This window comes from Malaya genurostris, chromosome 3, assembly GCF_030247185.1.
Source record: "Malaya genurostris strain Urasoe2022 chromosome 3, Malgen_1.1, whole genome shotgun sequence".
Taxonomy (NCBI): Eukaryota; Metazoa; Arthropoda; class Insecta; order Diptera; family Culicidae; genus Malaya; species Malaya genurostris.
In genome coordinates this window covers 60,878,902-60,905,629 of record NC_080572.1, presented here as the reverse complement: position 1 = coordinate 60,905,629, position 26,728 = coordinate 60,878,902, and the positions used below count along the sequence as shown (strand labels likewise).

The following is a 26,728-nucleotide window of genomic DNA, read 5'->3' as shown; positions in this document are numbered from 1 at the left end:
TATAACTGATGTGGCGCAGCCACATAACCGAAGCCAAGATGGCTTGGCGGCACAAAGTCGGCCGCCGACCCGCCGTCGGAAGCGGCTGCCTCTTGCGTACAAACCTGTAACCGCCACGTTTGCCCGGTCTTCTCAAAGCAATATTCTTTATCGTAGATTAGCTGAAAATAAATTTAATTTCCCATTGAAACGTTAAGGTTAATGAAACATTAATAATTTAAATCTACACTTTGTTATTTCCGGAATTTTTTTTCACGTATAGTTCTGAAGAGAATGTTTCCTTCATGGTTGTCAAATTTTCTCATCTAATACAACTGACGATATTGGGCACTTCCACAAAAAATAATAAAAAGAAATAATTTTGGTAATGATGGAAAATCCGGAATTCCATAATTACTCGTGTCATTACTGAACTCGCAGACCTTACACGATCATTAAAAGTGTTATTATTTTTTAGAATAGAGAAATTATAGTATATTCACATTAGCGCTGATATCAAGTGATATACCGATATACTTGATATCCGATGATATCATCTGATATCCCATACAATTAGATGTAAACGCGTATCACCATTTTGGCATGATATCCGGAATGTCATGTACGATACCATGTCGATTTGTCAAAAATCACAACTAGCAACACGGATAATGGCATTGAACCAGACCCTGTCAGCTTGGAGCGATATTAATCTTCAGTTCAGCAACGCCATCGCACGGCATTACATTCAACATATCATGTCAATTGTATGGATGCGCAGTGCTGCTATTTTGGCGCGCACGAATTTGACATTCCTCTCCAGCTTCTATATACCAGATTCAATGCGGACTTGCCTGAGGGTGCCAATGTTAGCAAAAAAGGATGTTGCCAATATTTTGTTAGGGAAATTTGAGAGCGTGATATCTTGTTAATATGAGGTCTTTGATTGAACGCACTCATTTATGGACTTCACTTCGAGAGTGATAATAAATAATCATTATAATTTCGAATTTTTCAACGAATACTAGCGTTCGGAGACCATTAAAAGGAAGACTTCAATCATTGATTGAATTGTAGGAGAGAAAAGCAATATTATTGATCTTACTCCTTATGGGAACATTCATTATGACAACTTGATTGTTTAACGATATCATTTCGATCATATGTGAACACTTCCACGTGATATGCATATCATCTCGTTGCAGATTTTTTTTCGGAAACAGATTTTTGCAACCCTGTGTGAAAATATTTGAAATTTTTATTTGGCATCTCTGCTGAACATAACCTTGTTCCGCTTACGGAATGAACATTGAGGAGGTACACAAACGCCCGCTTCCATAATTCGTCGGTTTGTTTGTTGTAAATTAACGTAAAGATCACAATATAATTACAAATTGTTGTATTTATTACTCCTCGGATATACCGTTAACGTATCGCCAGAATATGACAACGAGGGAAAATTGTTCTACATTTGTAAGTGTAGAAGAATCATTTTTTCGCATTATTTGTATCGTGTTTTTATTTGCAATTCATAGACTATCCCTTGCGATTTTGGCAAGCGGCACGGTATAACGGCATCTTGGATCACAGAGGATAAAATTTCGGTCACTGCCTACAGTAATCAATTGCTGCAGTCCATCAATAATCGTCAATCAAATACCTCGTCCGTAAATGTGTTTCATCTGTCTTCCAATTTTATATTGGATGAGCCGATCCTCCGCAGCTTAGTCACAGAGTGCAGCAATGTTTTCCTTAATCTGCAACTGGTCAAAAACAGTGCATCCGGTGCGTCGATTGATTATTTGAAAATTTCGCGCAGTTATCGCAGTGCGATAAGAGCTTGTTTGGAAAAGTTGCAGGATCTGCTGACCAACACAAAACTACCTGATTCAGAGCAGTACCAGAACTATGTAACTATTTTCTATTCAGTGGAATGCATTTGGCATTTAATCGAAATACTGATTATTGATACTAGTTCGGTCAATGCCGTGGTACCTAATCTGTTGGATTGGGTACGATTTCACTTTCCGACTGCGGAACGGTTGGCTGCCGAATTGCTTCAGCAGGGGCGGGAGGTTGATTCCAGTGATGATTACTGGCCGGTATTGAAAGGTTTAATCGTTCAGGGACAGCTCAATGTAGCTCGAGCGTTGCTCAAAATGCACACGAATTCGGAAAGTGTTTGCTTCGAAGTAGCCGAACAGGTTCTGCAAACTATGCCGGTATTTAGTGTTTATGGTGGGCTATCAGTGCAAAAGTTTAAATCCCAGTGGCAATATTGGACAGCAAATGCGAGGTCGAAAATTGATGCTGGTATTTTGGCGGTGGAGCCCGAGCTAGAGGAAATTATCAAGGTAGGAGGGTTTGGTTTGATAATACATGGCGGTAACTATTTTCTCGTTGTAGCTTGTTATTGGTGATCGTCAAACATGGGCTGATCAGTGCCAGTATGCTTCATGCTGGTATGAATTTTTCCCAGGATATCTTTTTTACACGGAATCTACGTGCAAGTATTACGAACTGGGTACTTTTGCTAACAACTGGTTATCTCAGTGGATTAGTATTGGTGGGACAAATCCCACATACAAGAACCTAGACAAAATTATTCTTTCGGTCATGGAGAACAATTTGCCACAAGTGTTGCACAACATACAGAACATTTGTGATAACAAATGGTTCGTTACTCATCTGGTAGATTTGCTGTATCACTGCGGCCATCTCACGCTTTCCACCGGTAGCAACGAAGATCAGGATTCGGAAAAATTGTTCCGCGAGTCACTGTTGTACGATTTCGGCTGCCTGCTGATGTCTCGCAACTGTTCCCTGTGGGAAGCGGGTTTGGATTATTTGGAGTTCTCTAGTACCGAAGGTTTGGGCGCACGGGAGGCTCTACTGGCCCGCATTCCAATCAAGAACGAAAAACAAGCGATGAAACTAATTGGTGTGGCCAAGAAAAATGGTTTCGTTTCGGTGGAAAGCGAAATTTGCAAGGTGCTGGTGAAGAAAAATCTAGCTAACAAACTGTACGGAAATGCTCTGGAGTGGTCGATTCGTTCGAAGGATAGTTTTTACGTGACGGCGGTAGCGAACATATTCCTTGAGCACTACTGTAACTATGGAGAAATTCTGTGCGAGGACGTTATCGCAAACATCGGCGCCAAGATGTTCATTTCGCCTAGGTTAATATTTTTGGTTAAATATTACGATTTTCGTCAGTTCTATCTTGAGCGATCATTCGCACAGGCTGCGGAATTGTTAATTAACCTTCTGGATTCAAAGATCACTCCCAGTTAGTAAGTATTGAATTATTTTTATTGGTCATTCTTACGAAGCTTGTATCACTGAAAAAAATCATTCATTTCGCAGTTTCTGGCCGTCACTTTTGGCAGATACTATTCCGTTACTGGAATTTAAGGAACCGGTCATCCCAACCAAGGAAACCTACACAATTCTGCATCATCTGGAGTGGGATTTGGTGCCCATGATGGAAAAACGCAAGGAACAATTAAAGGCTAACAAACGGATGGAAACCGATATCGACATGACCGACATTGACAACCAAGCGTTGATAAGCAAGTTTTCGTCCAATTTATTGAATAACTGTACCGAAGATTTAGTTAAGCTGTTGCGGCTGGCTTGTGCACGTAATTTGGCACGAGCATTTATTATTGAGAATACGGTTGCTGATTAGGTAGGTCGGATGTTTCACGTTTTTTTCTGTCTGAATAAATTCCACTAAGCCATTAATTTGATCTTCTGTAGTTTGACTTTTTCGAAGGAAATTCTCGGTAAATACTGAACAATATTTACGAATAGTTTAGTTCTATTTTCGAAATAATTTAAATTACTACACATTCTTTTTATGAAGTTTTGTTGCTTTTTTTTGCTTGATTTACAATTTTAAAATTATAGTTTCTTATCTCTAAAAATGTTTGACAAACGAAAATAATCCACTGTATTGTTTGCGGTACTTGTTTTGCTTTGTGTCACTATTTCCTTCTTAGATTTTTCGTTTTCACTCTACTACATTTCTCTCGCTAACCGATGGCGAAAGTAGCGGGGCGAAATAACAGTTCACCCGTGTGCTAGGTTTCAATGTTCGCGATAGTTCGACTGTACAATAATTATTATTGTAGTTAATCTTAGAGCTCTAATTTCAATGTGTTTTTGAGTGATTTTATTTTACTTTAGATGGACTTTCATTCTGGCTCTTAATCCTAGACTGCGCGTTTTTTTTTTCTAGGGCATTCTTGGTTTAAAAAAAAACAATACGCCACAGTACACGGTAAGAATGGGAGTCTCACGTCGTTGCGATCGCCTGGTAGGCATCATCTGGTGGTTTCAAGGTGGGATGTTTAGTTTGAACCGTTCGCAGGAAATCCCTCGGCCGTATCGTCGTCTTCGGTTGGTTCCGACGAAAGTACTGACGCCCTTCGCAATTTTTTCACGCTCAACGTTTTGGGTGGGGCCTTACCTTTACCGGACCGGGTCATGCGTTTATTACTGCTCACAATGATTTGTTCCTCTTCATGCTGCTGCTGTTGCTGTTGTTGCAGTTCAAGACTGTCGGGAGCCAACATCTTACCATTGTTGGAACCTTCGTCGTAGTGACCACTGTCTCCCTCATCATCACTTCCCGCTGCTCCTTCGTCGTCTTGCTCGTCAGTGTAATTTCGTTTCTTGCCACCAACCGTTTTCGCAGTCCTGTTGTTGTTTACTTTCTTATTATTACTACCAGTACTAGTGTTACTATTACCGCTAAGTCTACTGCTACTATTGTTGCTGCCACCAGAGACGTTGCCGATCGTTTGATCTTGCTCATTAACTAACTCATCACCACCGTTCTGTAACAACCCGGGGTTACTATTATTGCCACCACAGTGCGTCCGATTCTGATACACCAACAACGATTCTGATTGATCACTTGAACTTTGCATTAACTTATTATTTCCATTCACTAGATAAACCGAATCGGACGGATCCGCATCCATTTCCATCTGGGACGAACCATCCTCGACACTGCCACCTCCGTTGACGTACGTCCGCAACTGCACAACCTCTTTCTCTAGTAGCTCCTTTTCCTCCTTGGTGCTCTTTAGTTCCTGCTGGAGGAACACGATGGTGCTCTGCATTCCTTCAACATCTTCGTCCATTTCTTGCAAAAAATCGTCCAGCTCTGGAATAGAGGAAAACGGTTTGGAATCAGTGATGTTTGAGTTAGAAAGCTTACTGATAGTAATAGCCAATCAAATGAACAATACTCATCCAAATGATTGGTCGCGATTCTATAACATTTCCGATTTATGTTTACAGTCCAGAAGAAGGGTGATAAAAGAGATATAAACAACTACCGATGTATAAGGGCTATCCCTAAGCAGCTAGATAAAGTAATACTGGCTCTAATGTTCAACCATTGCAAGCAGTATAGTGATGATTCCCAACACGTCCTCAGCTACTAATCTCTTATCTCTTACATCTATTATGAACAAAGTCATGTCAAACGGTTTTCAGACAAAACAACCCATGAAATCACACTTGCTAAATTGGATCGACTTGGTTTGGTACAAACGTCCTTTGATGGATTACATTATATCACCGGAATTGTCATTTTGTGGATAAAATTGACGATTATATTTCGGTAGAATTTTTTGCAACATCTGGAATTTCTATGGGGAGTCATCTCGGCCTTTTGTTTTTCTTGCTGTATGTTAACGAAAACCAACTTTTCACTTAGTATTAGAAACAACAACAACAATAGGCCGAAATGTGCAGAGATACCAGTGGTAACGTTTTCATGAACGAATGTGAGGCGAAAAGCAAGATATAGTGAACGACACAGGAATCAATCTTGGTGCACGCTCAGCCGACGACAGTTTCCCAGCACCTGATCTATCGAATACAAGTGGGGAGCTGGGGAACAACAAAGCCGCGGGCAATGACCAATTGCCATGTGAGCTGCTCAAACATTGAGGAGAGGCACTGGCTAGAGGGCTGCACTAGATGATTTCTAAGATTTGGGAGGAGAAGATTCTACCGCAGAGAAAAAACACCATGCCTCCCAACAGGAATATTGATAGACGGTGACGATATCGAGGAGGTTGACGAGTTCGTGTATTCGGTGTATCACTGGTGACTGCTGATGATACCAGCAGAGAAATTCAGAGGCGTACTTTGGTAGGAAATCGTGCGTACTTTGAACTCAAAAAAAGTCTTCGGTAGAATAAAGTACGCCACCGCATGAAATTGGCCATCTACAATACGCTCGTTAAACCGCTTTTTCTCTATAGCCACGAGACGTGGACTTTGTTGGCAGAGGATCAAAGGTGAAAAAAGGTGCTGAGGGACAATCTATGGCGAAGTGCAGATGCAAGCGGAACGTGGAGATGGCGTATGAACCACGAATTGCAACGGCTGCTTGGAAAACCATTTACGGTGCGGACAGCTAAAATTGGACGGCTACGACGGGCTGGGCATGTCACTAGAATGTCGAACGACAGTCCAGCGATAATGGTTTTTGAATCTAACCCGGATGGGACAAGTAAAAGTGGAGCGCAGCGAGCAAAGTAGATCGATCAAGTGGAGGGTGATCTACGGAGCATCCGTGTCTTGAGTGGCTGGCGACGAGCATGTTACGTTTTCTTGAAGATTCAAAAGCCTTCAAAGAGGAAGAGCAATTCTCATCTGCGGAATATATGCGATTTCTACAAAAATGTTTGTGAAACCAAAGAAAGTTTTTACATCAGAAGCAGAATATATGGTTCGTTTGGCATAACTTTTGATATGTCAAAAAACTGTTTTTCACTTACGCGCTCAGTTAACGGAAAAGTACAAAAAACCTTTTGTATTCCTTATATTCCTTGGAATAAGTGATTTATATAAAAGGTGACGAGTGAAAGAACTTTAACTATAAGCTTGTTCTCATAGAAGAATGGGCAAAAATTAGCTAATTTATTGAAAATTCTCCGGTTTATAGGTCTGGTAAGTTGACAACCATATAAGCTCATATCGGATATACCCGAAATCCGGTTCTGGAAATACCGAAAACAGTAGCAAAAAGTCTCCAAAACGGACCTTTACAAAATTCCTGAATTTTGTTCTGATGTGAATTTCGGTTCCGGAATTACAATGTGCTGAGTTTTTTTTTATGTAAAACCGTCGTATAGAGCAAGGATGCAAAATAAGGAAAAAAATCATCTAAATTGGACTCAAAGCTGCTGCCGGCCATACAAATCGACTTCGGCCATACCGGTCACCGGAGTGCATTTCCGGAAGTACTGCAAAATAGGGATCTCAATTGATCGCAAAACTGTTTCAGAACTTTCCTGTTCCAGAAGTACCGAGAACTGTGTTCAAAAGCTTTAAAAATGAACTCACTACTATGGTATTATTCCTAAGAAATCTGAAACTGGTTCCTGAACATAAACCCGCAGGTTTGATATGTCAATATATAATATCAATATAATATGAGAAATTTTATCGAGCAATAGCGAAGAGACTGCTTTCGCGATTTGAACAATGATTGTTTTCCTAAGATTGTAAGTAGAACACCTTAATGTTTCGTCTAGCAGTTGAATGTGAGAAAAAATTGATATGAAATATATACTCATTGTACATATAAAAAAATCCTAAATGTTCAAATTCTGCGGTGACCATTAGTCAGTCGTCACTCGTTTACGTCCGAGACACTAGGAAGCATATTGCACCTTGATGCAAAATCTATAAAGCGTTGCATAATTAGTGTAAACTTTGCGTCTGCTTAGCCGTTTTGAATTGAAATGCTAGACGGAGATGAATTGTTTTATGCACTGTTGAACCGAAGGTGAAACTTGAAGAAATCGATACGTAAAAGTGGGAGGGTAATGTCAGAGACATAACCGGATAACGTAAATACGGATAAAACTAACGCGTTTCTTTACACTTCTGAATATTTTTAATCATTCTCATAAGTTGATTTATTGTAAAATTGTGCAAAATTCCATAAGGCAGAGCAAAAGAAAGTAAAAATTTTATAGTCCCACGACAAAAGGGCCTAATTGAAAACGACAGTTTCTCTTTGTTCGCTTTTTCTTTCGAGATTTACCGGATTGATATTTTCACGTTTTATATCTACCCAGTATGCAAAGTCGTTCACTGCATCAAAAACGTCGTCCAAGCACGAGAAAGACAAACAAGTGTCATGAGTTTTCTTTGATACTCGTTGATACCAAACATTTTAGCAAATTTTGCGTTATTTGTGGTTAGTGCATAGTACTGCAAATTTTATCATAAATTGCTGATCATATTCTCGATAGCATGGAGAAAAAATTATATTGATGGGTTAAGTACAACAAATGATATTCACGATTAGGCCCTACCCAATTCTTGTACAGGATAAATTTTGGAAATGCGCCCCTTAGTAAACGAAGTTGTAATCACGACAAAAAGTCGTCTAAACTGATTCAACATATTGATCATGCTAGCTGATGACTATAAAAACCTACGTGGCTATTCCGAAATTGGAAATAGTGTCAAAACTCTGAAAATGAACTTGCGTCAATTTCTCATATTATTGATTATGAGAAAAGCATAATTACACCCCTAGGTGGAGTAATGAGCGTCAGAACCACAAATGCAGACTTTTAAAGAGGTTTTCAAAGTTTTTGTTAGTAAATCGTCCAATTTACAGACTTTTAAAATTGTGTGGGGTTTTTTGTTTGTTTTTGTCTTCCTCATATAGAAAGGTTATGCAATCACTTGAAAAACCGACTAGTGAAAATTGGCCCGGAGGGCCAAGTGTCATATACCATTCGACTCAGTTCATCGAGCTGAGCAATGTCTGTACGTATGTGTGTGTGTGTGTGTGTGTGTGTGTGTGTGTGTGTGTGTGTGTGTGTGTGTGTGTGTGTGTGTGTGTGTGTGTGTGTGTGTGTGTGTGTGTGTATATATATATATATATATATATATATATATATATATATATATATATATATATATATATATATATATATATATATATATATATATATATATATATATATATATATATATATATATATATATATATATATATATATATATATATATATATATATATATATATATATATATATATATATATATATATATATATATATATATATATATATATATATATATATATATATATATGTGTGTGTGTGTGTGGGGGGGTGTGTGTGTCAAATAATCTCACTAGGTTTTCTCAGAGATGGCTGAACCGATTTTGACAAACCTAGATTCAAATGAAAGGTCTCGCGGAATTTCATCTGGTTCCGGCTTCCGGTTCCGGAGTTATAGGGTAAAGTGTGTTCAATATTGTACAACGTCACTTAAACCGGCGAAACAAAAAACGTAAAAAAATTTCTAAATTAGTCCTAAAACTTCACAAATCGATAGTCACAAACAAACCGATTCCGGCTATCCTGGTTCCCGGTATCCGGTTCCGGAAGTACCGGAAATAGTGGTCATATATACCAAAATGGATCTCACTTACTTTTCTCAGCGATGGTTTGACCGATTTCCACAAACTTAGATTCAAATGAAAGGTCTTCTGGTCCCATACGGGATTCCTGAATTTCATCCGAATCAGACTTCCGATTCCGGAGTTATAGGGTAAAGTGTGTTCAATATTGTACACCGTCACTTAAACTGGCGGAACAAAAACCGTAAAAAATGTTATAAACTGGACTCTAAACCGTTATTCCCAAGCTTAGGGTCAATTGAAAGGTCTTATGGTCCTACCAAAAATTACTGCATATTTTCGGATGCGACAAAAATTTAAATCGTAATTTAGAGTGCGTATTAGTAGAGTTTGTATGTCATGTTAGTTGGTGCCCGTACGAACCGACTTTGATTATACCGGTTCTCGGGGTTCGGTGCCGGAAGTGCATATAATAGTGAACCCACTTCGTTTTCTTAAGGATGACCTACGCAATCAAAGCACTGTTTTATTTTGTATGTTATACTAGTTAAGGCACAAACAATCTCTTGGTTTCTTTCAAAAATCAAAGAAATTTTTTTTGAAAAGAATACCACAATATTATACATGAGAAAGGCATTATTACAGCACTAGGTGGATTAAAACAGGATTTTTTTTCTCGTCATTCTAGCGACAAGAATTATTTGTTTGTTCATTAAAAGCATCAACAAATGTATATATTTATCAGACGACCCATTTTTTCGAGTAGAAGAATTATATTTTCACTCCAGGATTATAGTTATTTGTATGTATAAAAACACATGGGAAAATGATACACAGATAAAAAACTAGTAACTAGTTCGGTTTGACAAACGCAAGTACGTGGTTTGGATTTCGCTTGGCTTGTTAAAACAAAATATATATCACTAATTTAAAAGTGTTATGCTCGCGTCGTTTGTTATACGAGAAATTACTAAAACTGGACCTGATCATCAAATAATTTCACCTAGCCCCAATAATCGACCATTTAAACACTTACCCAGTTGTGACTTTTTCACCTCCTCGTTGTAGCTCTTCTGCAGTGCCAGTTCACCCTCCAACTTGGCCAGCCTTCCGTTGGAGGTCATTTTGCCGAGTTCCTCGTTCTCCTGATACAGCAACCGACATTTCGCCATCAGCCGTTTTCCCGTGTTTGAATCGGGCGTAAACTTCCAGGCCGACAGTTCGTTCTGTGTTTCCTCCAGTTTGGCTTTCGTCTGTTGCAGTTCACATTTGAGCTTCTGAAAAAGAATGTTAACGGCCGGATCCAGCAGGGCCGACCGAAGGGCAGCTTGACCGGGGGCTTGGGCGGTTTTAAGTTCGGCGATTTGACTCTGTGGACGAAAGAGGTCCGAATGTTGTACAACGTCGTAACCCAGAAAATGGAGTTTGCTTTGATCAGAACTGTGGCAACTTACGGCAAAGTCTTGCATTTCTTGCTCCTTGACGGCAAGCCGCCTCGCCAGGATCCGTTCCCGGCGCTGAGATTCGGCATACTGTAGTTTGAGTTTACCTTCCGAGTCCTTTATAGTTTGAAGTTCTTCTGTGAATTTCGAGAGATCAATAGACGATGTTAGACATTCTGTCAGTTTGGTTTCTTCTATCTAACGACAAGTTGAAAGAATTAGAACGAGAGAGGAACAAAGTCTTGGTAGGAAGTTATGGACTAAGAACATCGTGCAAGTCTGAGCCGTTGATTCAAAAGTAATAAGAAAAAATATTAATAGGATATAGGATATTTATACACAAAAAATTTTTTTTCATTGCATAAAATAGCAATCAAAAACCTATTCATTCAAATTAAAAAGTTTGACTTCTTTACAGTGAGATTTAAAGAAAGATGGCTTGTCACTTAGCAAGAATTTTCATGCTAAGCTGAGTAACTATCGTGAAGAGTTCAAATAACTCAGATCAACTGTTATAGTATAATAAAAGAAAGTCAAATCCTATTACGACTACCAGCAGCAGTTGTGCTAGATATATTGATGAATGAGCCATTGTTCGGTCCTTTTGCTGGTTTTCCTTTAATAGTTTTTTCTACAAATGTTGGATTGTTTTGCGGTCTTCGAAGATTTTATTCCTAGTTAAACTTCCAAAGGAAATAATATATGCGCGGATTTTTAGAGTCTATAAGGTGATCTAGAGCCAATTTTTTTCTGCAAAAAGTCATGTCATATAGAAACCCCATGAAACGTTGAGATTTCATATCATTACCAACAAAAAATCCTCTGATATGAATGAAAGAATGTTTTCAACTCGGTTCTGAACAAGTGGTCTTAGAACTCCGATTATTCAAAGGTTTTTCATAAACAGTCCCAAAGTAATGCGAAAATTCGCACTCATGAAAGTCTGGAGAAATATATATGCATTGTACCTACTGCGGTTTCAGTTGTAACCATAACTCATAAACGTCTAGAAGGAAGTTTGTTGAGTTTGAGGGTGTTGCTACTCCGTGACTGATCGGGATTAGCTGAAGTTGTACAGAGAATCTCTAGATGATCAGGCCTGGGACTAGCGAATCATCCTTTAATGTACATCCATCTTCTGGTAGCCCCAGAGTTCTTTGATCAGTACCGGTGCCGGCCAGACCCGAACGTAGATCGACTATGGACTGGGAAGGGATGTTAGTCCAACACTTGTTGTTACTAGAGGCCGTATATACAACTGCGCACTCCACAAATGACACGGGAGAAGGATACACTGAGGTCTTTTTTTATGCGATCTTTTTTTATGCGGTTTTTTTTTACGCGACTTTTTTTATGCGAATTTTCAGAGTTATGCGAAGTTTCAGAGTTATGCGGTTTTTTTTATGCGAATTTTCAGAGTTATGCGGTTTTCCCTTCTGCGGTTTTTTTTATGCGAAGTTTCAGAGTTATGCGGTTTTTTTTTATGCGAAGTTTCAGAGTTATGCGGTTTATGCGGTACGGAAATTCGCATAAAAAAAGACTTTTTGTAAATTTCAATTATGACAGTATTGCAGTAATGGTAGTATTCGCGCGCGTATGTTCCGGTTTCAAGATGCTCGTATGCATCACTAAACTCACAGACTTCCCGAGTGAGTGTTTCAACGATTTTTTGATACTGAAGTCCCGGGAAGTCTTGATTCACAGTTCTTATTCGTGAAAACTGAATGAAAATTTGCGTAACGAAAAAAACTTATTTTTTTCTAAATGGAATTACCTGCTACAACATAAACGAGTGAACAGGATTTAGACAAAACAGTTGATTCGTTGTAGTGACATACCTCATGATAAAAAAAAGAGCCGGAATTTTCATTTTAAAATTCCCGCGCTTGTCCAATCGGTAAAGTTTTATTCTCTCAACGTTGGCAACACTTTTATACACATTCTGTCAAATTTTGACGCATATCGTACGATTAGTTTTTGTTTGGCGTCTATACTGCCCATACTTGCATATCAGTCCCATATGGAAAATCGGCATGTCGAGAAAAAAACGATTAAAATGTTATTTCCGATTTTTTTTATTTATTGTGCTACCTAATGTTAAACCATGGTCTTATTACTTGAAATATCGGTAATACACCTTTACTATTCCAAGATTGCAACAAATGAAATTATTGAAATTTGCACTAAATGGGACTGATATGCGGGTACTTCACATATGGGACAGACATGAGTTGATATTTTTTCACATTTTACTGGACAAACCCTAAACTTTTATTGCAATTTCTGAAAGTATATTGAGGATAGATTTCATTCCTCAAGCTAACTCAAAATTGACGAAAATCGATATGGGACTGATATGCGAGTATAGGCAGTATACAAAAAGTTGAAAAATTTTCGTGTGGCGATTTTTATAATGGATGGTTTCGGCTCGCCTTCAAAGCGCCATTCGGACGCTTAATTGGTGGTTGATATTTATTCAATACACCGATCTATGTTATCTCTGTTATTAACATTGTAATATTGACGGATGTTTGCAATAGTTGATTTTTATCATTCAATTTATAATCTTGAACGACAAGGAATAACATGGAAGAAGAAAAATACCACATTAAACTTTTCTCAGAAGATACCCGGAAATCGATAAATTGAATGAAATGAAATGCTGAAATAATTTAAAGAAATAGGGTAATCAGATGTGAAACGTTGTGAAAATCTGATAACTGAAGGGGAAAAGAAACTCCTGAAAAAACGTTTAAAAGAAAATTTATTGAAAGTTCTAAAGTTTAAATAAAATAAATGAAAACAATGTGCATTTAACACAAATCCGCCGGAACCATTTCGCTTCGGTGTAATTGTAAACTTTTAAATGCACAATGTTGTTTAAAAACTTGAATTTCGTATTTACACGTTTCTGGTAAAATTAAATTAAACCAAGAATAAATCGAGCTTGTGCATTTAGGGGTTAGCTAGTGTTTCTCAAAAAGAATCTTCAAAAGGGTACAAACTAAACTGTTATGTTGCGCACAAGTAGACTAAATTGAACTGCTAATGCATTGATGAGTCGAAGACCAAATGAATTTTTTATTCAAACCGATTCGTTTATGGGGTCGGGTATAGCGTGGTGAGGTGTCTTTCACCCAGCTGGGTTAGATTCTCAACTCCGCGGCACATAGGGTCAGAAAGTTTTCTTAATCCGAAGAGGCGAATGAGCTTAAGGTTAAAGCCTCTATAATAAAAAAAAAAACAAAAAATTATTCGTTTATGTCGAATATGGTTTGGATTTGTATATTCCATCTATTACACTGTTTTTATCTAACATCAAAAGCTCAATTGAATTGCACCACGTTTTTGTCTTAGAAAGTATCGACAGGAAAGGGATGAAAGGCCAACAATGTGATATATTTTCCTTTACTGTGAATTTATTTTCCTATAATTTTACCAATTGTATTGTAACATTTTCAAGCGCGGATGAAATAACAGAATACATGTTTGATGAAGAAGAAAATGTTTGTTTCTGAAGGGATGCGTATATGAGGCGTGTTTCGGTATAAAAAGGGAATACAACACAGCAATCGATTGAAAATCTGAAATCAAATGCACAATGCAGAATATTTGAGCAGTGGATTATCTGCCTTAATTTGTTCTGTCCTTTGTATTCATTAACTATCTAATAATTATAAATCATACCAAAGGTACACCAACCACACACGTCTGTAAGAATTCGTGGAGGTCTCGCGCGGTAGAACAACGGCGTGCGGCGCAGGTTGGCTTAATATTTTTGCGTGATAATCTCAACCAAATCAACCACCGACACATATATCCGATCGGACTCCGACCAGACAGCAGATGGATCAGGGAATCCTCCGGACAGGCTGGGATCGATCCGCTGATATGAAACACTATGATTTTCCGATACTAGCGGTTACACACTGCAGACACTGTTTGAAACTCTCTTGATTAGCTTTTGGACGGTGCACTGATTATCTTCGGGACTCATTTTTTCTCTGCGACTTTCCGTTGAAACACTAGGATGCAAATTTACTATTAAGGACTTTATTACTAAAACGATCTAACACATACGCACACGTCGGTGTGATTTTGATGGATGTCGTTGCTATTTATCTTTTTTTCCACATGCACTGGCATTCTAGGCCACGTATTTGCACCTCATCCCATTTAGCTTTTTCGCACAGTTCATTGGCTTTTCGATTTCACTTCAATTTGCTTATTGATTCTTTTATTTTTTTTTGTAATACTTCATCATATCAAACACAGTTCTGTTTCACCTCTTATTTTTTTCTTTCTTTGCGCTAGCACCGATTACAGCAAAACGACGACCGTTGGATCAATGGAAGCATAATTCTCTTCAAGCATTCTAACGTAAAGATGGAATTCAATGAACTAACGTCGCTACTATTGGGTACACTTCTGGTGTGGAACCAAATTTTCGTTTCATTCGGAAACATTTTGGAACGACACCCGACACAACCCGAAAACCACTCGACGTAATAGAAATGTTCACGATGGCTTAATATCATTGTATCGAGCACAACAATCACACGTCACTGTATTAGCTTTTACAAATGAAACATGGAAGGTTGGATGCAGTATTGCTTCCAAGTATTTCCGTCGTTCGTTGCTCCCCAATTTAGCTCGCTGGCGAAACACTTTCTTTTACGTACGGTTTGGTGCTTGCTAAGTCTCTACCTTCTACACAATCGAAATCGAATCGAAGCCAAAGTACGGATGCACTATTTGACATTCCTTACGTCGTCGCCGGGAGAGTTGAATAATGCTTGGCGTTGGTGGTGCACTGAACCGATACCAAGTTACACTTACCGGAAGTTGTCGAGTGTGCTATTGATTTAACTGGTAAGTTACTAGAGATACTAAGATTGTGCATTTCTGGAGTAATTGAGGGATATGAATGCGGTTTCAATTGTACCGAAACGACTATATGAACATTTTGGTGTTAGTGTATTGCTAGATTTGGTAGGTTCCAGTCAAGTGTTGTTATCTGTATCGATCTTAACAGAATTGAAAATAATATCTTTAGCTTATATCACATATTGCAAGAACACTGTCCAAAACGCCGAAACCCTGTGGACTGTTAGACGAATGAATTTGCCGAGATATCAGAGTATCAGGAAATTTATAGCCTTTGGAAATCGACTCACTCAGCTAGAGTTCAGTACGATTACCGTACAGTACGTGCAGTAGAAGTAAGTTATTCAGTACAACAAAAATTGGCGTTGCGTTTGAACTCAGTTTTTCAAAAACTATTCAGAACGCTAATAGGCACTGAGATCCCTACAATTTTGCTTGATTAGATCTCAGATTTCCATCGAAACGATGATCAACAGTCTTAATGATTGCTTTCAATACTCAATTATTTGAGCACCATTGGGGTAATAAGAGTTCCTAAGAACAGTGTATTCCGAATTGAAAAGATATTTCTTTGGTCGTTAATTTTACGGCCATTACACTTCATACTATTCCTAGAATATTGCTAATTGATAGAAGAAAGATAGTATCTTCTAAATTGTGGACTCTCCAAAGACAGTAACATCGTTGAAGTACAGTAAGAATATCAGACGTCCCAGAGGGCTCCTCTGTGGAATTCAAGAATATGTGATGTCTTATTTTTTCAACAGACACGATGCAGTCCTGATGATGATTTCTGATAAAAAAAAACATTCAAGAAGTACACCATCTTATGCTTATTTCAGTGCATATTCAGTATCTAACGAGAAAACCCAATTGCAACAACAAAATGACAAATGCAACAGGGTAAACTGAAATCTATGCGGCGGATATGTAGCGCACAAAGAATACGCGATAAACATCAGCGAAAAACCGCAAAACTATAGGAATGTTTTTTTGCCAAATGTTGTCAAAAAATCATTTCTAAAACAAAACAAGAAAATCGTAGAACTTTGAAATTTCGCATAAAAAACGCTTAACTTCGGAAATCCGCGGTCAAAACTGTATTGAAAAACCGCATAAAAACAGTGTAAGGTAAATTTAGCAAAAGTTACCGCTGAGACGTTCAGGGAGAACGTTTTATCAATTAAAGCACTCGATGAAATCAAGCACACTCCGATTCCGATCAGTTCCGATTATCTACTGGACGAGTATAAAAAGTAAACTATGATCAAAAATCGTTCATTTCATTGAGTGCTTTAGACGGAGCTGGATGTCGAGGTGAGATTTCCCACCAACACCAGTAAGAACAAACCAAGTATAAAGCGTGACACGCTTAGGTCGTGCATTCATTTGTACATCGATCGTCGGGAGCAGCAGTGGTTAGTAATGATAACAGACCTCTGGCGTGGTACAAAACCTCAAACGCTCAGGTCGTGCTCTCATTTAGATTTTTGTCGCCAGGAGGAGCAATCGGCAATGAAAGTAGACCTTTTGCGTTGTATAAAGCCTGAAACGCACATGTCACAGAGCCAGTTTCCTTTCAAAGAAGATCGATTACATCATCCTGCTGCTGGTCGTTTGTATTGGAGCAAAATACAACAAAAAACATTGTGCAATATCAACCCTTCTAATGGCTCCAAATGTTATTCAAAGAACTATAAAGATTACTTCTTTGCAAATCAGAAATTAAAACCATCAGTTTAGTGCAAATCTAGGATAATTTGATGAGCTTTGTGCAAAATTCGCAACAGTGTTTAATATCTTAGAGATTTACACAATTTGGCCCTTCTAAATGCTAGAAATTAATCCCGTACAGCCTTTTGATAATTTCTTTTACTGAAATATTCAAATCCGAAATGAAATAATAGACATCAAAATTCTGTATGTTGCTATTTAGAACCAAAATTGTATACCCAAATAATTATGCGAAATTTTACTTCACTATACTGTATACGGCCCATTTTTCAGCTAGTTGTAGTTTGTAGTAGAGCTTGTTGCTGATTTGCTATTTAAAATGCATAGCACCGATTCAGAAGTCATTCATTTCGAATTTGGCTGTCGTTGTCAACGTGCTGATTATGGCGCGATCGAAGCATCTCCAAGCGAAATACAAAGCTTGCTACCGCAAGCGGAAGAAGCAGGAGACTCCAACGGAACCCATATCAGTATCGCACCCATGGACAACAGGTCAACCTGGAAATAGATGACGGGATTCGACGGTGTCCATCGGAATTCGAACTGAACTCGACACTCCCACAACGCCTTCATAAAAGGTTCAGAACCACCATTATTTTATCATAAAGAACTATACTGATTATTTCGAAATATTTATTTGTATATCAGAATGTTTAATGTAACTAATCTGTACTTTAGTTCAGATGTATCGTTTCATATTCTATGATATTCGGAAGTATAAAGAAAGAATGTCAGTTTTATTCGTATCCACGACATCCAGTTATGTCTCTGGCATTACATACCCGTACTTTTTTGCTATAATCACCATAGTTCATCTCCTCCATATTTCATATATTTTTCAATTAATTTACTACAATTCTATAGTTCTAATAATTTGAACTTACCCGCCTGTCCCACATACATTTGAACAAATAGGCATAAGTAGGGATGACAAATGCTATTATATGATTAGCAGAAATGTGCAAGTGCCGCATGATATTTTTTGCCTTTCTAATATATAAGGGCTATGGTACCACTTCGAAAACTGAGTTTTTATCTGAGGCTCGGATGGCCGAATGTACCATTCGATTCAGCTCGACCAACTGAGCAAAAACTTTTCTCCGATTTTCACAAACTTAGATTTAAAGTCTATTGGTCCCATAGCCTGTTATTGAATTTCATTTGGATCCTACTTCCGGTTTCGGAGTTGTAGGGTAATATGTGAAAATAAGGAGAAAAACAATTTTCTCGATTTCTAGGATATGGCTTATGCATACTAACGAAGTCCCAGGTAAAGACCTAAAACGTTAGATATCATCTGAGCTCAGATCAACATGGGCCACCGACTGGTGGAAAAACAGAACCCTTTTCATACGGAAAATCAAAAACGATGTCGAGCGTTGGGAAGACGTCGGAGACAAAAAGCAACAAAAAATCTTATCCCGCTTACGAACAGGACACTGTAGAGCATCACACAACATGGGGACCGAGGGTCCCTTCCGGAAATCTTGCATCGTGTGTAATCAGCATAACTCAGTAGAACACTTTATATGTCACTGTCCACAATATCAAGGCGCCCGAACGCAATGGAACATTTCAGAAAACATCCGAGAAGCTCTGAGTAACGATCCTACTTCCTTAGCCGCACTTATAAACTTCCTCAAGGATACACATTTATTCGAACAGATTTGATTTAAGCAGTGACATACTACATGTACTATACACACCTAATTGTTTATACCACCTAGCTTCTAAGCAGAGACGAACCAGCCACCGGCTGAAAGTCTCTTTAATAAAGAAAACTAACTAACTATGGCTTATGCATTCAATTTTCTCGAAAATGGCTTATCATCACAAAAAAATAGATTCAAATGTAAGGTCTTGAAGTTCTGTAAAAATTTTCATCCGACTTCCAGTTTCGGAACTAAAGCGCGAATAATTGGAAATTTTCAATTTCATGAGTCTTTTTTCACAAACGATGGCAAAAACAGATACAAATCCAATAAAATTGACTTATAAACTGTTCAAGTTTGCAGAACTTGTTAATTTGTGGGCATATAAACTTAATTCGGCACTACTGGTCCCGCATTTCCTGTTCCGGAAGCACCGAAAAAAGTGAAGAAAAACTCCAAAAACAGAACTCATTTCGATTTTCTCAGAGATGCATTACAAATCTTGATTTAAATTGAAGCTCACATTACCTCGAAAGCTACTGCGAAATTTCATTCGGATCCGACTCCCGGTTCCGCAATTACAGGGCGATGAGTGTTAAAGCTTTTAAACCGTCATATAAAATGACGATACAAAATACAACTCGCCTTTACCAACAATGCACACAGCGTGTTTTGTTCAATTTCGTATACACTGTAAGGAAAACGAAAACCACCACCGAAGCTGATTACTTACTCACTTTTCTTAGATATAGCGTGACCTTCACAAAATTAGGTGACCTTCACAAAATTAGGTTCAAATAATAGGTGTCATGGTCTCATACAAAACTTTAGAAATTCATCCGTATACAACTTACGGTTCCGGAAAGAATGTTAAAAAAAATTATCGGCACTTAGAACGACGAATCAAAAAACGTAAAAAGATTTCTAAACTGGACTCGAAACTATTCGTATCGTTAGTCATTTTAGTTACCTATTCTGGTTCCCGATTCTCGATTCCGGATGCACCGAAAATAGTGTCTAAATACTCCAAAATGAAACTCAGTCTATTTTCTCAGAGATGGTATGACCGATTTTCACGAACTTAGATTCAAGAAGGAAATCTTATGGTCCCATAAAAAAATTTGTTTGAATTTCATCTGGATCGGACTCTCGGTTCCGGAACTACTGGATTAGGCGTTAAAAATTTCAATCCACCTCTTAAAGCTACGAAATGAAAAAGCAACGATCGATCCTTTGCGCACAGTCTTCGAAGATCGAATTATCAGTCGGAATTCGGATGTCGTTTGACCGCCTCGGAGCTGTGATTTGACGCCGTTAGACTATTATCTTTGAGGGGCTGTCAAAGATAAGTGTTATGTGGACAAACCAGAGACAATTCAAGCCTTGAAGGACAACATTCGTGAAGCCATAGCTGAAATAAAGCTGCATAGAATCAAAAATGTACTAAAAAACTAAACCGACTTTATGGTGTATTGCAAGGCCAGCCGAGGCATCCATTTGAATGATATTATGTTCCACAATTAACCGGAAGGATGGTACTTTAATATGAGAAAATAAATTTTGAAATCGGATGAACCGTTTGTGTTTTATTGAATGTTTAAAAAAAAGTTCCATGGCGGACCCTGTAGATTCAATCTAAAAGTCTTGCGGTTTCATACGGAATCCCTGAATGTGTTGTAAATAATACTTCCGGTTCCGGAACACTATTTTTTAACAGTCTTATGATGGTATGAGAAATTTGAGAAAGGCATCATAACACCACTAGGAGAATTAAAAGTTTTTTTTTGTATTTTTTTACATAAAAGTCTTGTTGATATACCATCTACATATGATATTTTTATATCAACATATAATATTGTTCGAACTTTCCGCCCCTGATCACGCAGATCAATCAATAGTCCATACCCGTACGTTCTCACACATTGAGATAAATGAAAGGTAAAATTGTCCTGTGCAAAATTCCCGAATTTTATTTCGATCCGACTTCCGGAGTTACAGGGTGTAAAATTGGCGCGACAAATTTCAACAAACTTAGGTTCAAATGAAAGGTCTCATAGTTCCATACAAAACTTACAAATTTCATCTGGATCCGATTTTCGGTTCCGGAATTATAGGGTAAAGTGCGTTTAAAATTCGATACCGTCGCTTAAAGCGGCGAAAACCAAACAAACCGATTTCAGCTATCCTAATTCCCGGCTTCCGATTCCGGAAATAGACCTCACTCACTTGCCTCAGCGATTGCATGACCGATTTTCACAATCTTAGGTCCAAATGCAAGGTCCTATATTGAATTTCTGAATTCCATTCGTATTCGACATCTAGTTTCAAAATTACAGGTTGAAGATCGTTCTAATAATTATACCGTCAATGAAAGCGACGAAGTAAAAAACGTAAAATAATTAAATTAAGTTTACGTTTCGTCTTCGACTCATCAGTGCGTCAGCAGATTATGCTGACGCAAACCCCCGGATCAACATAATCCGCTGAGCAGACGTAAAGTTAATGCTATTTGCAAGACACTTTTTTTGTACACAAGAAGTGTAACGTCTAAACTGACGTCTCGAACGAAACAAGTTTCGGCTTACTGGCCGTACAGATTGTGATAATTTGAAGAGGAAAAAGCTTGCTTTTACCCCCAAATTTATGCTAGGTGCACATAACCATTTTAAATTAAGTTTACGTTTCGTCTTCGACTCATCACTGATGAGTCGAAGACGAAACGTAAACTTAATTTAAAATGGTTATGTGCACCTAGCATAAATTTGGGGGTAAAAGCAAGCTTTTTCCTCTTCAAATTATCACAATCTGTACGGCCAGTAAGCCGAAACTTGTTTCGTTCGAGACGTCAGTTTAGACGTTACACTTCTTGTGTACAAAAAAAGAGTCTTGAAAATAGCATTAACTTTACGTCTGCTCAGCAGATTATGTTGATCCGGGGGTTTGCGTCAGCATAATCTGCTGACGCACTGATGAGTCGAAGACGAAACGTAAACTTAATTTAAAATGGTTATGTGCACCTAGCATAAATTTGGGGGTAAAAGCAAGCTTTTTCCTCTTCAAATTATCACAATCTGTACGGCCAGTAAGCCGAAACTTGTTTCGTTCGAGACGTCAGTTTAGACGTTACACTTCTTGTGTACAAAAAAAGAGTCTTGAAAATAGCATTAACTTTACGTCTGCTCAGCAGATTATGTTGATCCGGGGGTTTGCGTCAGCATAATCTGCTGACGCACTGATGAGTCGAAGACGAAACGTAAACTTAATTTAAAATGGTTATGTGCACCTAGCATAAATTTGGGGGTAAAAGCAAGCTTTTTCCTCTTCAAATTATCACAATCTGTACGGCCAGTAAGCCGAAACTTGTTTCGTTCGAGACGTCAGTTTAGACGTTACACTTCTTGTGTACAAAAAAAGTGTCTTGCAAATAGCATTAACTTTACGTCTGCTCAGCGGATTATGTTGATCCGGGGGTTTGCGTCAGCATAATCTGCTGACGCACTGATGAGTCGAAGACGAAACGTAAACTTAATTTAAAATGGTTATGTGCACCTAGCATAAATTTGGGGGTAAAAGCAAGCTTTTTCCTCTTCAAATTATGTAAAATAATTTCTTAACTTGCCTCAAAACTTTTCCAACCGGTAGTCATTTTTTTTTTTTTTTTATTTAAAAGACATCTTTATTCAGGCCTATTTGCGTACAAGCTTTACGTGGCCGATTGAGCCGATTTTTTAAATAAAAAATTCTTTGTATTCGATCTCGTTGTCACCCTTTTTCTAGGGGGAGAGGAGCTTCCATTTCCCTCCTGCGAGGATTGAGGGGCACTTTGTTCGTGGCTCGTCTCGTCGTCCATTGACGCATCGGTGGCATTGTTGATTTCCGTCTTCTTTTCGTTTTCCTTGTTATTCGCAGTCTTGATCTCGTTGCTAGTTACTGTAGAAGCGCCTTGTTGTACATTGGTTGCAGTTGCTGTTTGGTTAGATGGTGAAGGTGATTTTGAAACAGGAGCACTGCACTCACTAGTTTCCGTTGTTGAGCGGTTGTCCTTGTTTTTGTTTGTTTTGTTTGTTTTCGTAGTTTCAGTGCAAGGTTTGCCGTAGTGTGCAGGTTGTTCACAAAACTGACATGTAACCAGTTGATTTTCATACGTAATCAGCGATTTACACGGATGTTTCCCGTCTTGATTAAAAATGATGTAAGATGGAATTGCTTTACGTAGTTGCATACGTACCACTCGCACGCCATTCCGGATACCCGGAAAAAAATTCCGCCATACTTCCCTTTCGATGGAAAGAACTTCACCGTACTGCGACATACCTTCCCGAACATACTCTTCGGTGCACTGCGGGGGAAGGTCATGCACGCGTACTTGTATGGCATTGTCCACCATGTGCACAGGAATTTTGTATTTAATGTTGTCACACTCAACGCTGTGCACCTCGTTGTTAACCGAAGCGAATGCAATTGCATCGCTTTCACGTTTAAACATAATGTACACACAGTTAGACGCCTTGTTGAATTGAATCTCAGTTACATTATTAGCGTCTAGATGCATTCGTTCTTTAAGTAAGATTTCAATTTCATTTGCTGCTGGTCTAACTTTGCAACGCTTGAAATCTATGCAAATTGAATTTGGCCTTGTTGGCCAAGTTTCAGGCTTTGTTAAATCGTATTTGACCATTCCGTACACTCTATTGTTCACTGCACTGTATTGTCTTTGTTTCTTTTGCTTCGACCGCAAACGATTTTCGACTGCGTTGGCTGAGATGCGAGCACGAACTGACCGGTAGTCATTGTCAGTAGATGACCAAACATATCAATTTTGGCTTTTCTGGTTCCCGGGTTTTGATTAACGACTGGAGATTGTAGTCATAGACTTAAAAATGGATCCAAGGTACTTTCCTCGAACCGACTTAGATTATACTGGTTCCGGAAGTATATACAGTAGTGGAAATCACTCCGTTTCCTAAGAGATGACCTAACTGACATCTTTTTATTTCAATTTGTTAAGTAGAGACTTTGCTGATTAACAATTTAAACTGTTTCAAACCGTTTTCTGATAGTTTATTGATAGGTAAAGAAAGTTTCTTGCTGATTGATATTCAATCGTTTAATTCAAGTCCAGAGCGTTCTAATGCAATTGAGTCGGGGATATTTCGTCAAGTACGTAGTAAACAAATTTTCTTATAAACGAATTGTTGAATTTCATAGACACTTCAGAAATGGAAATTGCGACAAAAGCTTAAACGAGAGTTGTATAGTAATATATGATCACATGAGAAATAAATGAATCAAGACTACAAATGAAAAACGATAATAACAAAAACGAAAGATTAGAATAGATGATTTTGATTACATTCCGAACTGAAAAATGACAAGCACTTTAGAAAAGAATTGATGATATACGAAATAAAGAAACTACGAGGGTACATAAAATGTCATTGAACTCTTGTAGAAGATCGCCGATAGTCAGATTTTTTTTGTGTTACTTGTGTCTGTAAATCATGTTCATATAGTACTTGTGAGAAATTAACATTGAATTTCGCCAACCCGATAGCAGTTGACCCACATCACAAATTACTCCAGAATTTAAATGCACGTAATACGCACCCACCTACTTACATTCAATTACTTAATTGTACAGAAGTGTATCGTCCAAAGTGCCACAAGTTCAGCATAACTAGAGTTCAAACTGTGTCCACGCATGTATACCCCGTTCGTTTAGTTACCGTTTAGTTTCACATCACATGTTCGCTGCTGTTCAGTGATAAGGTTTGATTGTAGCATACGCGGTTACCACACTGCCGACCGCCGAACCGCGGTATGATTTCGTTCTTTCGCTAGAAACAAACCGGCACCCCCGCGGATTTTTACCGAACACTGACCAAACTTAAATTGAAAGAGAAAACAAACCGAAAACCGCGATACTGTTCTCAATATTTGTCTAACGGCTGAGGAAGTGGTTTTCCCTGTATGGCTTAAATCATACAAAACAACGATTATACCAGGGAGGTAGTTTTTTGTTCTGTTAAAAATGTCAGAAGGCAGATGATTATAGTTTTGTTCTGCTCTTTAGATGCTTAAAGAAGAAAGATAGTGATTTTGCGAGTCTGTTACGAGGCTCGACGGTGGGTACCTTCCAGCATGCGGCAGTGGTATTCCAACGATTCAACGGTACGACCGGTTGGTACGGCACCGGCTATTGCACCGGATCCAATTGTTCCTGCTGGAGCCGTCGGAGCGGCACAGTTTAGCGGCGGCGATGACGCACACAACGACGCATTGCGATCGGTGTCCATAAGGTTCGAAGTGTCTTCGGCACTCTGCATTGCCGTCTGTTAACTATTTTTTTCTCTTTCGGTGAAGCTGCTATTGTTCCAGCTTCTCAATGATTTGTTTTGACTTTAAAATGAGACACTACTATATTCACTTGTACTTTTTTTCTCCGATGCACGGCACTACATGTGTTGCTTAGCTGATTGCGTTTGAGCGGATTCGTACGTAATTAATTATTTTGGTGATCTGTAAATGAGAGGATGAGACATTTAAACATTTGTTTTTATTAATAGTTGATTGAATTTCTAATGAATTAGAGAAGATATTTCTAAACCACAAAGAAACTTATAAATTGCGAATTAGATTGATACTAAACTAACCACGAAAAGAGGTGAAATAAACAAAAAGTCGGCACATTCTACATTCTCCCGGATTCGAAACGTGCATCAAATTAAAGCATATTAAGTGATCAATTTTGCGCTAATATGTAAACAAAAATGATCGTCTACAAATTTTCCAGAATAGACAATATTTCTATATTGCAAAAATATCACAGTGAAAAAACTTAAAAAAAACGTTTATTTTAACCGTTTCACAAATTCAAAACCAAAATTGCCAAACAGTAACTGTTCAGATAGCAACAAACACCTAACAGCAAACAAACAAATGAAAATATTCTGCAAATTCTAACACATAATACACATTTTGAATTGGTTCACTGCAAGTTGTCCGAGTCTGATAAACATTTCACTTATAATCACATCAGGTTTGCACATCGAACAAGTCACGTTGGCATGTTGGCGTTCGCATTACACGGGTTTCGCTGTGATCACTTTTTTCTCTGCTTTTGTCATGCCCTAGTTACGCATGAAAATGGTGACGCCTTGCGAAAAATTTCCATTTAAGCCACATCACAGCGTAAATTTGATTACATCCGAAAATTTCCTATGTTGGTATAATTTTTGCACTGTTAGCTGCCAAAACTTTCGCTAGCAATTCACAAACGGCAACCATTTTCTAAGCCACTCTTAGCCAGAGTAGACGGGATACGTTTTTGACTTGAGCACCACCAACCAACCATCAAGCACTTCGAACGGATCCCCCATTTTAATGTGAACTGAACTGCCTTCACTGGGCATTACTAATTTGTCGAATTTTGGTTCAAAATAAACTTCTCAGTGATGGAAAATACTCAATTTGAACGTTTCTCACCTTTCACTTCACTTTATGAATGTTGCAAAACGCTTTTTCGCTAGATTTAGTCTAGAATTTTGCATAAAACGTACCACCGTTGGCTCAGCGTTGAAGCCACTTTTACCATTTTCAGTTCGCGATTGATTTGA

General features: G+C 38.3%; 2 protein-coding genes across 3 annotated transcripts; one reads left to right on the top strand and one right to left on the bottom strand.

Annotated features, from left to right (window-relative positions):
• Positions 1-1,283: 1,283 nt before the first annotated feature.
• LOC131433871 (nuclear pore complex protein Nup75) lies at positions 1,284-3,748 on the top strand. The gene is made up of 4 exons (XM_058600478.1): positions 1,284-1,452; positions 1,515-2,333; positions 2,386-3,272; positions 3,346-3,748. Exons 1-4 carry the CDS (start codon positions 1,423-1,425, stop codon positions 3,668-3,670), a joined length of 2,061 nt encoding a protein of 686 aa, XP_058456461.1. The 5' UTR covers positions 1,284-1,422; the 3' UTR covers positions 3,671-3,748.
• On the bottom strand, positions 3,738-26,728 carry LOC131433872 (pre-mRNA-splicing regulator female-lethal(2)D). 2 transcript variants are annotated; one of them, XM_058600479.1, is made up of 5 exons: positions 26,598-26,728; positions 25,246-25,631; positions 10,852-10,976; positions 10,434-10,767; positions 3,738-5,155 (listed from the first exon to the last, which is right to left on the bottom strand). In XM_058600479.1, the coding sequence occupies exons 2-5, from the start codon at positions 25,436-25,438 to the stop codon at positions 4,335-4,337; spliced, it is 1,473 nt and encodes a 490-aa protein (XP_058456462.1). In that variant the 5' UTR covers positions 25,439-25,631; positions 26,598-26,728; the 3' UTR covers positions 3,738-4,334. The 2 variants fall into 2 exon arrangements, with proteins under 2 accessions (XP_058456462.1, XP_058456463.1); XM_058600480.1 differs by lacking the exon at positions 26,598-26,728 and adding an exon at positions 26,077-26,551.

Coding starts and splice junctions, on each gene's coding strand:
- LOC131433871 (XM_058600478.1), top strand. CDS start 1,423: ATGACAACGAGGGAAAATTGTTCTACATTT. Junction 2,334..2,385: donor AGCTAGAGGAAATTATCAAG/GTAGGAGGGTTT, acceptor TTCTCGTTGTAG/CTTGTTATTGGTGATCGTCA. Junction 3,273..3,345: donor TCAAAGATCACTCCCAGTTA/GTAAGTATTGAA, acceptor TTCATTTCGCAG/TTTCTGGCCGTCACTTTTGG.
- LOC131433872 (XM_058600479.1), bottom strand. CDS start 25,438: ATGCAGAGTGCCGAAGACACTTCGAACCTTATGGACACCGATCGCAAT. Junction 10,977..25,245: donor CCACTGCCGCATGCTGGAAG/GTACCCACCGTC, acceptor CGAAATTCACAG/AAGAACTTCAAACTATAAAG. Junction 10,768..10,851: donor AAGAAATGCAAGACTTTGCC/GTAAGTTGCCAC, acceptor TTTCGTCCACAG/AGTCAAATCGCCGAACTTAA.